Here is a 14,113-nt window from a genome sequence, read left to right on the forward strand (position 1 = left end):
CCATGCTGAGTATGGAGCCTGACACAGGGCTCAATTCTACGACCCTGGAATCATGATCCGAGTGGAAATCAAAAGCCGGATGCTCAACCAGTGGAGCCCCCCCAGGTGCCCTGGAAATAGAGTTTAGATGGGAGCTCAGACTCTCTGCTGTCTCCTGGACACCACTGCCATGGCTCCTACTCTCTCTGGACTCCCAGCTGACCCTGAACAGGACTGGAGAATATCGTGGCTGCTGCTTGCCGTTTCTGACATGCGATTTTTCCAGGCGATCTGGAGACAAGTCTTCTCCACCTTCCCTTGCTCCACTGGCCCTGGATCCCCCAGATCTCAGTGAAGAGAAGGAGTCTGTCCAGGCAGACCCCGCCCTGCAGGGAGACCTGAGGCGCCTGACCCTGGAGGGAGAGGAGGAGAATGGGGAGGTTCAGCGGATGTGTGGGGAGAAATCCCTATCAGAAGCCTCGGAAGACCCCAGTGTCAGGGGCCTGAACCCAGACCCCACAGACAGCAAGACCCTTCAAGGTATAGCTCTGGGAGTAGAAGGACCCACTTCCTGTCAGTTTAGGAAACGTGCTTTGCTATGCTTCTGACTAGAGCAGCTCTAGGAGAACAGGAAAGTCCTTGTTTTGGTGAGGGTAGTTCAGCAGCCCTTTGACATCTGACCTGGAGTCTCTTTCACACCAGTCGTGTTTCCCTGGTGCCGGTCTGTCCTGGCACTTGGACTGTTTCCAGCCCCAGAGGCCTCCACGGTTTTTTTAGGCTCTGACTTCTCTGTCAGAGAAGCACTTGCTCCTGGCTGGGTGGGACCTTGTGGCTAGACCTCTTCTCTGGGGTCTTCCCTCTTGAAAGGCTCAGTGCTCAGAAGCTTTGGTGCCCAGGATGGGTTCCTTCCAGGGCTAAGGGGGTGAGGCAGGGGTGGGGCTGGGCGGGGATTGTACTACACTAGGCATTCTGTATCCGTCAGAAAAACGTGGTTCTTGTCTTTTCCTTGCAGAACAAATGGATGAACTGGTACAGCGTTGCTTCTTGCATGCTTTAAAATGCCAAGTCAGAAAAGCTGACCTCCCTTTACTCACCAGCACGTTCCTTGGCAGCCACATGTTGTCCTGCTGGTATGGAAGGCGTGGTGGGGGCTGGCGGCCGGGGCGAGGGCTCTCTCTTGTCCCTTGGTGGTATGTCAGGACAGGACTGTGGGAGAATTGGTTGAGGGACATGCTGTTGAGAGAGTGGCATGGAGGGTTGATCTGGCAAATGAATTTGGTCCTGAGTGTTGAACACTTCAGTTTTAGCCAGCAAAAGGATGTTGATTCGGGTTAAAATTCTCCATATTCTCCGAGCATTGCCTCAGCTATGGTGATTCCGGGCTGTCTCATGAATCGGGCAGCCTGTCCTATTCAGGAAGAGTTCCCCCCCCCCCCCCCCCCCCCCCCCCCCGGGAGCCTCTCAGTCAGGAGGCTTCATCTGGATTGTACAGCCCCTTCACAGGTTACTTTCAAAGTAGGTGGTCCTGGTTACATTGTGTCAGGAGGAAGAATCCATGTGAGCCCCCCCACACCCTGAACACAGGGGCCAGGAGACAGGATCACATGTAGAGAGAACCTGGACTTTGAAAACAGACATCTTGGCTTAAATGCCAGCTCCCAGGGTTTTGGAACAAGGTGTATTTGAACTTGTTATGGAGCTTCTCTGAACCCTCATTTCCAGCGCTTGTGGGATTGTTGTCAAAGTTAAATAGCCTGACATTTAATAAGCACCCAGTAAATATCAGATCAGATGGTTTGCTCACTGATTTTTACACTCAGACTAACTTTTCTTTTTTGAGAATTTTACCGTTTTTTTTTAAAGTGTGGTTTTAATGTGATTCTCTTCCTGTTTACATGTGGGCTTCTTTAAGGCATCCTATACGAGTGTGGGGGTCAGAGTATGTGGTAATTTGTCCTGTTCTTGCTGGGTTGTAAGTAACTGGGAAAGAGGTCCTAGAGTCTTCTCTAGGATATAGTTCTTAACCTGGGAGGGGTTCTAGAAGGGCTCTCTGTGTATCCCACTGCTGTTGCTTGTCACATTTTGAGAAAAATGTAAGTTCTGAGAACAGGGACTGATTATGACTTTCTCAGGACCATTCCACCCCAAAATTAAGAGCTGTAGGGTAGGGGTCAGCAAACTCTTTCTATAAAGTGCCAGATAGTAAATATTTTAGACTTTGCAGACCAGACAGTCACTATTGCAGCTACTCGGCTCTACCCTTTCAGTGACAGTAGTGAAGGGATGTGGCCAGATATGGCCTACAGCATGTAGTTTGCCAAATCCTGTCCTGGGCCCAGCTGCCTCAGTGAGCTTGGTGTTGGAAAGGTTCTCCTTGAGGTGAATCTTTGGAGACCACAGAAGGTGGTCTAGTTTGAGAGAACTCTAAAGCCATATCCAGTATGGTAGCCACCAGCCATATGCGGCTGTTTAAATTGAAACTAGTTAAAATTAAATAACATTTAGAATGTAGTTCCTCAGTCCCGTGAGTTTCATTTTAAGGGCTTAATAGCCACATGTGGCTAGTGGCTACCATATTGGATAGACAGACAGAGAACGCTCCATATTTACAGAAAGGTCTGATGGACAGCAGTGATCTAGAGTGTCCTAAAGTTGGTATCCCTCTCTGATGCCACCACTGGTCAGAGTCTGGAACAGCGGCTTCTACCTGAATGTGGAGGGGGATGGCTGAGGAACAATGTCCCCCTCTCAGGACCGGGCAGCTCCCACCACAGTTCTTCTGTTAGCTTAACTTGCCTTTTCCATCTGCCACCAGCCCTGAAGGACGACAGCTGGACATCAAGAAGTCCAGCTACAAAAAGGTAAGCAGGTACCTTCTCCACATACCCACACAGAGAGTCATGTAGGGGCCCATGTGCCATGAGCTGGTTGGACGCTGGGGAAGCCCTGTCTGTAGGGCTCAGGCTAGAATTAAGCTTTTTGATTCCTGGTGTAAGGAAGGGAAAGAAAACTCTCCCTGGACTGAGGCAGTTGGGCGGGCACCCACGCGCCTCTCTCCCTTCCACCCCTTTATATCTGGCCAGAGTTCCAAAAGGTTTCACCAGTTAGTCTGTAGCCGCTTCCCACTCCCTGAGCCTCAGAGTGGGGGGCCTCCCAGTTCCTGGTTTGATGAGGGCAGGGACTGTCATGTGCCCCACCCAGGGTCAGGCCAGGCTCAGCGTGGGGGTATGTCAGGCGCTCAGGATGTGCGTGCCATCGGTGGAGTCCCTAGCACTGGCCCTCTCTCCCTTAGCTCTCTAAGTTTCTGCAGCACATGCAGCAGGAACAGATTATACAGGTGAAGGAGCTGAGCAAAGGGGTGGAGAGCATTGTGGCTGTGGACTGGAAGCACCCGAGGTGAGTGCAGGGGGGCCTGGTCACCGTAGCTCAGCTGGCCTGGGGCACCTGGGTGTAGTATAAAATGTGTTTTTTCTTTCCTTCTGCCGGGTTTTAGGATCACATCTTTCGTCATAGCCGAGCCCTCCCCGACCTCCCAGACTATCCAGGAGGGTAGCAGGGAACAGCCCTATCACCCTCCAGATATAAAATCCCTCTACTGTGTCCCAGCCAGCATGACTCTGCTCTTCCAGGAGTCTGGCCACAAGTGAGTTTTTGGAGAGCAGCCCTCCTCTGCCTGCTTGGTGCTCTGGCCATAGATCCTCTCCAGCTGAGTAGCTTTCTTCTGGGACTGGCAGAATGTGCTCTGCCCTGTCCTCCCTTTCTCTCACGTCCAGCTTCCAGCCTCCTTCCCCTGGGAAGCGTCTCTGAACAAATGAGAATAGTCCTCTCCCTTTTCTACCTGTAACTACTCTGCACATGGTCCTGCTCACGTCAGTCAGGAAAGGGAAGAAAATAGAGGTCAGAGAGCCCAGGAAAGCAGCCTGCCTAGCAGAGAGCGAGTCTTGGTGTCCGCAGTTTATCTCCTGGCACAGCAGGAACTAACCACCGCCCCCCCCCCCCCCCCCGGTCATTTCTGACCTAGGAAGGGGAGCATTCTCGAGGGCGGTGAGGTCCGGACGATCATCATCAACTATGTCAAGAGAAATGACCTCGTTGATGCGGACAACAAAAAGTGAGTGGGTGTGGAGCTCTGCTGGAGATTAGTCCGTGACGACGCACTCTTGCACACCCCTGTGGAGGATGTCTGCACTGGAGGGGAACGGGGGAAAGCACGACCGTTTGGACCAGTGGTTTCTGAGCCAGAGGCTGTGGACACACCTCGAGTTGTTGTCTGGTGCTCAGATCCACATGTGCTGTCAGCACTGACTATATATAGCCCGAGTTCGTATCAGCTCATATATATCCACTGCTGGTTTTCAAATGCATGTGCTATTGTGAGGAATAAAATGCAAACTTAGAAAAATTTTACCGAAGTCCTTGTGGCTTTTTGGTGTTCTCTGTTTTCTTAGTAAGTGGATACAAAAGATAAACTACTAAATGAAGAACATTCCGTTACTTTTTTTTTTTTTTTCCAGAAGATATCCCCATGATCAGAGAGTTGGAAACTGTTGGCCTTATCATGATGAGTTAGCAGAACTGAGCCAGGGATCCCATCACCCCCTCCCCTCTACCACCTGCATTACCCTTGTTCTAGGAAAACCTTCCATACGTCCCATCCACAGGGTACACTGCTTCATGGACTGTGGTCCCTGAATTGGTTCTAATGGTTCTGGATGACAACAAAGGACATACAAGAGACGAATCCTGAGGTGGCCCTGGGGTCAGTAGGGGCGGGAGTGGCATTTCTTTATTATCTCTTCTTTCCCTTCAGTCTCGTGAAATTGGATCCCATCCTATGTGACTGCATCTTAGAGAAAAACGAACAGCACACAGTCATGAAGCTTCCATGGGACAGTCTCCTGACCAGGTAGTGGGGATTGGCAGTCCCTCTCCAGTGTTTCCCCCCACCCTCCCCTGAATGTCCATCACATTGAACTGTAAAGTTGTCACTGTCTTAGTCTTTGATTTTTCATTCCATAATTCACCTGATAATCGTCTACATGAACACAGTTTTGGTGATTTTGATGTGGAAGTTCCTTGGAATGATTTGAGCCAACACAATATAGAAGAGAACCTAAGGGGCACCTGGGTGGCTCAGTCGGTTAAGCATCCAACTTCAGCTCAGGTCATAATCTCACGGCTCATGGGTTCGAGCCCCTCATCGGGCTCTGCCTGGAGCCTGCTTCGGATTCTCTGTCTCTCTCTCTCTCTTCTCTCTCTGCCCCTTCCCCGCTTTCACTCTGTCTCTCTCTCTCTCAAAATTAAACATTAAAAAATTTAAAAAAAAGAGAGAACTTAAAAGGGAGAAAGAAGAACAATGAATTAAAATTAAGAACTTCAGAAAGATTTAGAAGCAAAAAGAAGGCTGGGAGAAATTGTCTTAAAGTCTTCAAAAGAAAGATTCTTATTCTTTGTTCTTGTTCCACAGATCAAAACTGAAAATTATGTACATCAGGAGTTTGCAAACTACAGCCCATGAGCCAGATCTGACCCGCTACCTGTATTTTTTGGAATATAGCCACACCCATTTGTTTATGTATTGTCTGTCAGTTGCTTTTATGCTACCATGGCAGAGTTGACTGGTTGCACAGACCCTGTGGCCTTAAGGCGTAGAATATTTACCATTGGGCCCTTCATAGAAAAAGTTGGTCAGTCCCAGTGTATAGGATAACAAGAGAAAATCTGGTTAGATAGAAGGTGGACACTCTTTGTGGTAAAGGAGTTCTCTAAAAGATTCATTGGAACACGTCACAAATGTGAAGCAGCACTTCAGCACACTGGGTACAGGAGAGTCTTGAGATGGAGTAAACTCCACAAGGCAGCCCGGACAGATTTTCAGAAGGCCAGGCTGCTGGACAGTTTTCAGGGGTTCAGGTCACTGATGATCCCTTCCCTGAATCCATGGGCCTTGACTTTGGCCATGCTCTGGGGATCTTTAAAGAATATTGGAGTTTCTGATGTAATTGGTCTTGGGTGCAGCTCCTTGGGTGAGGTCGGTGATTCTGAGTGCAGCCCAGGGCAGACCACTGCCTGCAAATTGGCTCACACCCAGCTGCCCGCTCGTAGCGGGGAATGAGGAGATAGCTTCTGTTGGCTTTACCAGTCTATAGCTTATGAACTCCTGTTTCAGATGTTTGGAAAAATTGCAGCCTGTGTATCAAGTGACTTTTCCAGGACAAGAGCCCATTGTGAAGAAAGGCAGAATCTGCCCAATTGACATCACCCTAGCACAGAGAACGTCTAATAAAAAGGTAAATTTTAAAAGACACAATGTTGGAAGATGGTGATTTAATGTCCCTGCTATAAGTTTTATTCTCTACAATGTGATTAGAGGATTTTAGATTGGCACACCACAAAGGTAGTTAATGAAAGACCCATGCTTGCGTAAGTGGGCTGGGCCTTATAGAAAACAGGTGATGCTGCCCCCTCACTCCCTCCCTCTGGGATTTTGTGCTGGGAAACTCGCTAGAGCCTAGTTCCAAAGGTAAACAAGATTTTATTTTTATTTTTCTCTTAGACCTGTCATGGGCTTTCAGCTCTCATTGTTACTTCTTGGGCGTTGCTCAGTGAAAATAGCTTGTAAAGAAGTGTGTTTAGCCTGGCAACAGACACATAGGAAACAAATTCTGTCTGTCCTCAAGTGTATGAAAAGCTGTTCTTGGGAAAAGGAGTGCACTTATTCTGAGATGCCTTGAGAAGACAAGTAGGAATACTGGGTGGAAATCCCAAGAAGACATACTTGGGTTCAAAATAAAGAACTTTCTAATGTATGGTTATAAGAGTGGTCTTTGGCATTAGGAACATGTGGGTTCAAATGTGGCTTTTGCCTTGCTGCTTGACGTTGAGAAAGCTAATGGTTTTTTGCCTGAGTTTACTAATGTGAAAAATGGTGATAATGCCTACCTTATAAGGCACCGTGAGGACCAGATGAAGGAATATACATGCGTGAAGCACTTAGAATTGTGCTTGACATATAAGCAGTGAATGAGAACCGGTAATGATAACCTCAATAATAATTAGCAATAGGCACTATTTCTCGAGTGTGTAGTTATGTGCCAGACTCTGTACTAAGCAGTTTCTATGTATGTAGGTTTTCTCCACTATTTGTTTGTTTATTATTGTTTTTAAATAATTCATTGTCAGATTGGCTAACATGCAGTGTGTACAGCATGCTCTTGGTTTTGAGGGTAGATTCCCGTGGTTCATCGCTTACTTACAGCACCCAGTGCTCATCCCAACAAGTGCCCTTCTCAATGCCCATCACCCATTTTCCCCTCTCTCCCACCCTCCCATAAACCCTCATTTTGTTCTCTGTATTCAAGAGTCTCTGATGGTTTGCCTCTTTCACTCTCTGTTTGTAAGTATTTTTTTTCCCCTTCCCTTCCCTCATGGTCTTCTGTTAAGTTTCTCAAATTCCACACATGAGTGAAAACATACGATATCTGTCTTTCTCTGACTTAATTCACTTAGCATGATATCTTCGAGTTCCATCCATGTTGCTGCAAATGGCAGGATTTCATTCTTTCTTATTGCCAAGTAGTATTCCATTGTATATATAAACCACATCTTCTTTATTCATTCGTAAGTTGATGGACATTTAGGCTCTATCCATAATTTGGCTATTATTGATAGCCCTACTATAAACATTGGGGTACATGTGCCCTTATGAATCAGCACTTCTGTATCCTTTGGATAAATTCCTAGCAGTGCTATTGCTGGGTCATAGGGTAGATCTGTTTTTAATTTTTTGAGGAACTTCCACACTTTTCCAGAGCGGCTACACCAGTTTGCATTCCCACCAACAGTGCAAGAGGGTTCCCGTTTCTCCACATCCTCACCAACATCTGTTGTTTCCTGAGTTGTTAATTTTAGCCATTCTGACTGGTGTGAGGTGGTACCTCAGTGTGGTTTTGATTTGTATTTGCCCGATGATGAGTGACATCGAGCATCTTTTCATGTTTCTGTTGGCTATCTGGATGCCTTCTTTGGAAAAAGTGTCTATTCATGTCTTCTGCCCATTTCTTCACTAGATTATTTGTTTTTCAGGTGTTGAGTTTGGTAAATTCTTTACAGATTTTGGATACTAGCCCTTTATCCGATATGTCATTTGCAAATATCTTTTCCCATTCCGTTGGTTGCCTTTTCTTTTTGTTGATTGTTTCCTTTGCAGTGCAGAAGCTTTTTAACTCGATGAGGTCCCAAAGTTCATTTTTGCTTTTAATTCCCTTGCCTTTGGACATGTGTCAAGCAAGAAATTGCTGTGGCTGAGATCAAAGAGGTTGTTGGCCGTTTTCTCCTATAGAGTTTTGATGGTTGCCTGTCTCACATTTGGGTCTTTCATCCATTTTGAGTTTATTTTTGTGAATGGTGTAAGAAAGTGGTCCAGGTTCATTCTTCTGCATGTCGCTGTCCAGTTCTCCCAGCACCATTTGCTACAGAGACTGTCTTTTTTCCATTGGATACTCTTTCCTGCTTTGTCAAAGATTAGTTGCCTATATATTTGTTAGTCCAATTCTGGGTTCTCTGTTGTGTTCCATTGGTCTATGTGTATGTTTTTGTGCCAGTACCATACTGTCTTGATGATTACAGCTTTGTAGTAGAGGCTAAAGTCTGGGATTGTGATGCCTCCTGCTTTGGTTTTCTTTTTCAATATTACTTTGGCTATTCGGGGTCTTTTGTCGTTCCATACAAATTTTAGGATTGTTTGTTCTAGCTTCGAGAGGAATGCTGGTGCAATTTTGATTGGGATTGCACTGAATGTGCAGATTGCTTTGGGTAGTATTCATGTTTTAACAATATTTGTTCTTCCAATCCATGAGCTGGAATGTTTTTCCATTTCTTTGTGTCTTCTTCAATCCCCACTATTTAAAGTGGAGCACTCCTCTGAATTCTGTTGTAACCTGAAAGGGTTGTAAAGCAAAAATTTATATGGAAAATTTTTGAGTGTTCCTGGACCCCAAAAATAACTTCTTTTAGGCTTTTCTGATACCTCAGGACACATCTTGCTAACAAATACATAGAATAGATGGAGATAAGGCCCAGATGCTCACAAAGTTCAAAGCTCTGGTGGCTGAGTGTAGTTCCGGGGAAGGAGTGACCGGGGTGTTCTTGCTGCTCGGTGCCTGCTGCCTCTGTGAGGGCTCCCAGAAGACCAATGCCGAATGCTATTTTCCCTTTTCACATTTTTTTTTTTTACAAAAGCAAAAACCCTGTGGATTTGAATCAGCAAAAACAGGTACTAACGTAGGACTTTTCATAACAGCCAAGTGGCATACCGTGTACTCTGAAAAATCAGGGAATGCTTGTATTAACTTATTTAAACATTAAGTTTTAATATTGATGATTGCAGTTAGAATTGTCCAAAATTAAAATTGGTGCTTTGCAAAATAGGGAGTTATTGTCTCTGGAGGTCCACAAGCAAAGATTGGGCAACCACTTGGGGGAAGATGTAGCCAGGAGTTCATGCATCAGATGGGGGTGCCGAAACAGGTGTGACCTCTGATGTCTTATCAATTCTGAGATTCTCTGGGGCTAGAGTCCCTTGACAGGCCTGGGTTATTTGGAACCTGTAACTTTATCGAGAGCAGCCCTCCCCAGCCCACTCCTGATGGTAACATACTCGACCATCTCTCTCTAGTCACAAATAATGCGAGAGAACTTGTTTCAAAAAGAGAGAATTGTGATTTTAAGTGTTGATGTTCTTTTTAAATCTCAAAATGATATATATGTCATTTGTGAAGTTGATGAATAATAGAAAAATGTAATGTGTTCCTGATGAAATGCTTGATATTAAGGAATTATTGTCCATTCATTTTTAGGTGTGATGATGGTTTTGTCTTTGTCTTTGAAAGAACCCTTATCTTTTAGAGATACGTACAAAAGCATTTGTAGATAAAATGATCTGATGTGCAGGAGGATTTGCTTTAAAGTAATATGGACAGGGGTCTAGGTGAATCGAGGTTGGTCCTGAGTTGATAATTGTTGCAGCCAGTGATGGGAACATAGGAGCTCAGTAATCAGTTCTACTTTTATTTATGTTTTTAACTCTTCATAATAAAAGAACTTAAAAAGAATTTTTTTTAATCTTTATTTATTTTTGAGAGAGAGAGAGAGACAGAGTGTGAGCAGAGGAGGGGCAGAGAGAGGGAGACACAGAATCCGAAGACAGCTCTGAGCTGTCAGCACAGAGCCTGACATGGGGCTCGAACTCACAAAAGCAAGTTCATGACCTGAGCTGAAGTTGGACGCTTAACTGGCTGAGCCACCCAGGTGCCCCATAAAAGAACTTTTTAAAAAGTTCCCACATGTTACATGTGGGATAGAGAGTATTCCATTAAGTATATATATTGGATGGGATAGAAAGAAACAATAAGCATAAAAATAAAAGTACCACGTGGAGGAAAAGGTACCGTGGGTGTGGGGATGGTGAACATAGAGGGTGGAGAGCTGCGGAGGCTCCAGAAGGCTCCGTGAAGGGGAGGGCCTGTGGTTGCACCTGCCATCAGTCTTCTGTCCCCACAGGTGACTGTGGTCCGGAACTTGGAGGCCTATGGCCTGGACCCGTGTTCAGTGGCCGCCATCCTCCAGCAGCGTTGCCAGGCTAGTGCGACCGTCACACCTGCACCTGGGGCCAAGGACAGCCTGCAGGTCCAGATCCAGGGAAACCAGGTCCATCACCTCAGCCGCCTGTTGCTTGGTGAGCATCCCCTCTGAAGGAGCAGAAATCTTCCCACCAATTCAACTCACGCCAGTCGTCATAATCTTTGTGGCCATATGGTTCTTGGCCAGCAAGAGTTGGAGCTAATACTTGAGCCAGATCCTTTGCCCCGCCCCCCCACCCTGCCCCCCAAATTCAGAGCTCTCTCCATCATGCTCTCGGAGTAGTTTTCTTCCTGGTTCTCCCTTTTATAAAACATTTTTTGAGCATCCAGACTGGGCTAGGTACTTTGCTGGGCTTCATGCAGGCATGATCTCTCTTAATCTGACGATGCTGCAGAACTGTTTCTGTTTTGCAGATGAGGAAACTGAGCTTCAGAGAGATTCAGTACCTTGCCCTGAGATACTCAATTGTTTGGTGTTGTAGCCCAGCTCTGAACTTTGGTTTGTCACACTGTAGAGCCTGAGTTCTTTCTACCACGTCTGGGGCATCCAGCCTCCAGTTTGTCCTCAGTTCACACCATATCTGTCTGAGTCAGCTTTCTAAAACAAACGAGATCGCATCACTCTCCTGTAAAAACTCCTTATGCCTTGTCACTGCCTTCAGAATAAGTTCCTACACTCAGTAAATAAGACCCTCCCAGTCCAGATCATCTTCCCCTCAGGGTCTCTGGCAGCTCTCTCCCCCACCCCTGGGCCTCTGCCATGCTGCCGCCCTTGCTGTTCCCCAGATGTGCCAGGCACATTCACACTTGGTGCTTTTGTCTCTGTTCCCTTGCCTGGTGCGCCCACCCTCCCACAGCCCACATCTGCCCAACCACATCTGGGCTCATTGGCCCAGCTTAGGGGTCAAACAAAGCCTGTCTTAGAGCAGCCCCACTTTTTTTCTGTCCTTAAATTAGCATTTAAGAAATTGCCAATGTATCACTTTCCAGTTGTGTTTATGTTTCTGGTTAGCATCTGCAACTTGGCCAATTTTTCCTAATATTAGCACTCTGCTAGACGGAGCAACTTAAGTCAGAGACCTTGCCTTCATCCTTTTCGTGCTCAGGGCCTGGCATAGTAAATGCTCAATAAGCAAATGTAGTTTAGGGCTTAAGGCAGGACCCTGTAGCTAACTTTTGGAGTTGACCCCTTTAAGTGAAGAATTCCTATCTGAGATACTAAGAAGAAATACAGAGGAAAATAGCCAAGCACATGGCTAAACACAGATGCATACATTCTGTCTCATGAGAAAATTATAAATGCCTCAAGTATACCCTAGAAAGTGGCTATCAGTGTGAAAATTGCTAAAATACACGTTTCAGCCATGAGGTATAAGGATAAATGGTCCATCCCAGACCGCTTCCCAGAGGAGCTAGGTTTGAGCTGGGTATAGAAGAAGCGGTCACATGATGGAGGTTGATTGAACGGAAGTTCACAACAGAAATGAGCGCACAGTGGGGTGAGAGGGCGGGGAGGTAGCTGTGCCTGTGGGTCAGCCCATGGGGGTGGGGGGCCAAGGGCAGGAGGTGGCAGGGAGGGAGCAGGAGAAGAGCGAGCTTGGGGTTTCTGCTTTTTGGATTGTAGAAGAGTATCAGCTTCCTCGGAAACACATCCAAGGCCTCGAAAAGGCCCCCAAACCTGGCAAGAAGAAGTAACAGACTCTTGTTTCATGCAGACGATCCAGTGGAAATCAAGCTCTGGGCTGGTAATTTATATGAGCATTTTCAGCTTTTACAAATGAAACAATATAATTCTTTACCAAAATAAATTTTTATTCTAATCTAAATCTGATTTCCCTCTTGTTTCCTCCACTTAGCTAAAATGTTGTAGTAAAATTTTCAAGTCATACGCCAATTTAATTGTTTTCTTAATATTTATTTATTTTTGAGAGAGAGAGCACAAGCAGAGGAGAGGCAGAGAGAGAGGGAGACGCAGAATCTGAAGCAGGCTCCAGGCTCTGAGCTGTCAGCAGAGATCCCGACGCGGAGCTCGAACTTGCAAACCGCAAAATCATGAGCTAAGCTGAAATTGAGAGTCAGATACTTAACCGACTGCGCCACCCAGGTGCCCCAGTCATACGCCAATTTAAATTGACATAAGAGGTTGTTGTGGAGTCCCTTTTCTATACATGTGATTTCAGTGGGTTTAGTGCCTTTCCTGCTTTCAAGGCCAGATGGCCCATCCAAAGCTCAGGCAGGTAGGGACTTCCAGTGTTTTAAAGCCCCTCTAAGCAAATAGTCCACAGCCTCTTGCCCAAAAATAGTCCCTTCACATCTGTAAAGGGTTAGTCGCATAGAAGCAGAACTCAGCTGTTCTCTGCCATGGAGCAAGGCAAAAGAAGAAAGTCTTGGCCCTAAGTTGCAGCAACATTTGGGCTAGATAAAAATAAATCCTAAAAGCACATGGGTTTCTCAACAATAGCGACTTCTTCCCCAGCGCTGGCACGCTGCCACTGGTGATGGTAGATTGTGATGTGGCTGTGGCATGACGGCCTTGTCACAGGGAAGAGGCTTATCCAACAAATGCTTTCTTTAGCCCTGAACTTCTTAACTGGGGACTCATGGAAGAGGTCTTTAGTTGGTCTTCAGAGGATCTGTGAACTCCCTGAAATGGTACAAGATTTTTTTGTATGATCCTTTTCCTAAGAGAGGTTATCATGCGTTTGCCACATTCCCAGCAGGATCACTGCCAAAAAGGTTCAGAACCACCACGCTGGTCCGGAAGTCACTTCTGTGACCAAAGCTCTCCTTGTACAAAAGGAAGGAACGAGAGCGGAGCTGAGAGTCCTTTGGTTTTACCATCAAAAAACAATTAGAGTTCAATTTACTTCTTTCTTTCCTTTCTCATCTCACTGTTTGTTTTTTTTTAATTGAGATAAGAAAGACTTGAACATATGCAAATATTTGCAAATTACCCATCTGGGGCTGGAAAGGAAGAAAGGGATATGAAAGTGCGTGTGTGACACCACCTACCTTTCATTATTAGACCCAGAATAATAGTGCTAGTCACTTGTGACTTGCTGTAGGTAAACCCCTTAATTTTACTAATCCTCTCTCTGCCAGCACAGGCATATGGAACCGAGGAAGGGATTTTGGAAATTGACCCCAAACGAGGTCCTATTACAACAAAACCTTTGGACAGTTTGATCTGAGGGAGTATGGTGTGAATAGTAGTGATGAAATATGGTCCTTATATGAATACAGATAACATGTAGTACTTTATAAGGTTCTTTCACAAACATGATTTGCTTTGCACAGTCTTGGTGGGATTGGAGGCTCAGAGAGGTTGTGTCTTGCCTTGTTGATCTCTGTTAAAGACACAAAGCCAGTAAGCAGTGAGGGTGGGTCTAAAATGAACATCCACTTCTAACTGTGATTTAACCTAGAATTCTGCTAGGACAGTCCTGTCAGGACATGTGCTTTGGTTTTTCCAGTAATGATGACACATTTGCATT

At 45.9% G+C, this 14,113-nt stretch overlaps 2 protein-coding genes across 9 annotated transcripts in view; one reads left to right on the plus strand and one right to left on the minus strand.

Annotated features, from left to right (window-relative positions):
- EIF2D (eukaryotic translation initiation factor 2D) overlaps positions 1–12,445 on the plus strand; it is a 29,038-nt gene extending 16,593 nt beyond the window's left edge. For 5 of the 8 annotated variants that reach the window (XM_045456197.1, XM_045456200.1, XM_045456198.1 and 2 more), the window contains 11 exons: positions 266–519; positions 992–1,109; positions 2,795–2,840; positions 3,272–3,375; positions 3,473–3,622; positions 4,001–4,090; positions 4,790–4,885; positions 5,447–5,554; positions 6,149–6,269; positions 10,540–10,714; positions 12,244–12,445. In XM_045456197.1, the coding sequence (XP_045312153.1) occupies positions 266–519; positions 992–1,109; positions 2,795–2,840; positions 3,272–3,375; positions 3,473–3,622; positions 4,001–4,090; positions 4,790–4,885; positions 5,447–5,554; positions 6,149–6,269; positions 10,540–10,714; positions 12,244–12,314 (1,333 nt within the window). In that variant the 3' untranslated portion in view covers positions 12,315–12,445. The remainder of the gene's footprint in view (positions 1–265; positions 520–991; positions 1,110–2,794; positions 2,841–3,271; positions 3,376–3,472; positions 3,623–4,000; positions 4,091–4,789; positions 4,886–5,446; positions 5,555–6,148; positions 6,270–10,539; positions 10,715–12,243) is intronic. The other 3 variants (XM_045456199.1, XM_045456201.1, XM_045456202.1) reach the window with 3 other exon arrangements.
- The window catches only part of RASSF5 (Ras association domain family member 5), a 72,023-nt gene continuing 68,793 nt past the window's right edge, over positions 10,884–14,113 (minus strand). Inside the window, exon 6 of the mRNA XM_045456206.1 lies at positions 10,884–11,217. Within this exon, the coding sequence (XP_045312162.1) occupies positions 11,185–11,217 (33 nt within the window). The 3' untranslated portion in view covers positions 10,884–11,184. The remainder of the gene's footprint in view (positions 11,218–14,113) is intronic.

The sequence above is a fragment of the Leopardus geoffroyi genome, chromosome C3, assembly GCF_018350155.1.
Source record: "Leopardus geoffroyi isolate Oge1 chromosome C3, O.geoffroyi_Oge1_pat1.0, whole genome shotgun sequence".
Taxonomy (NCBI): domain Eukaryota; kingdom Metazoa; phylum Chordata; class Mammalia; order Carnivora; family Felidae; genus Leopardus; species Leopardus geoffroyi.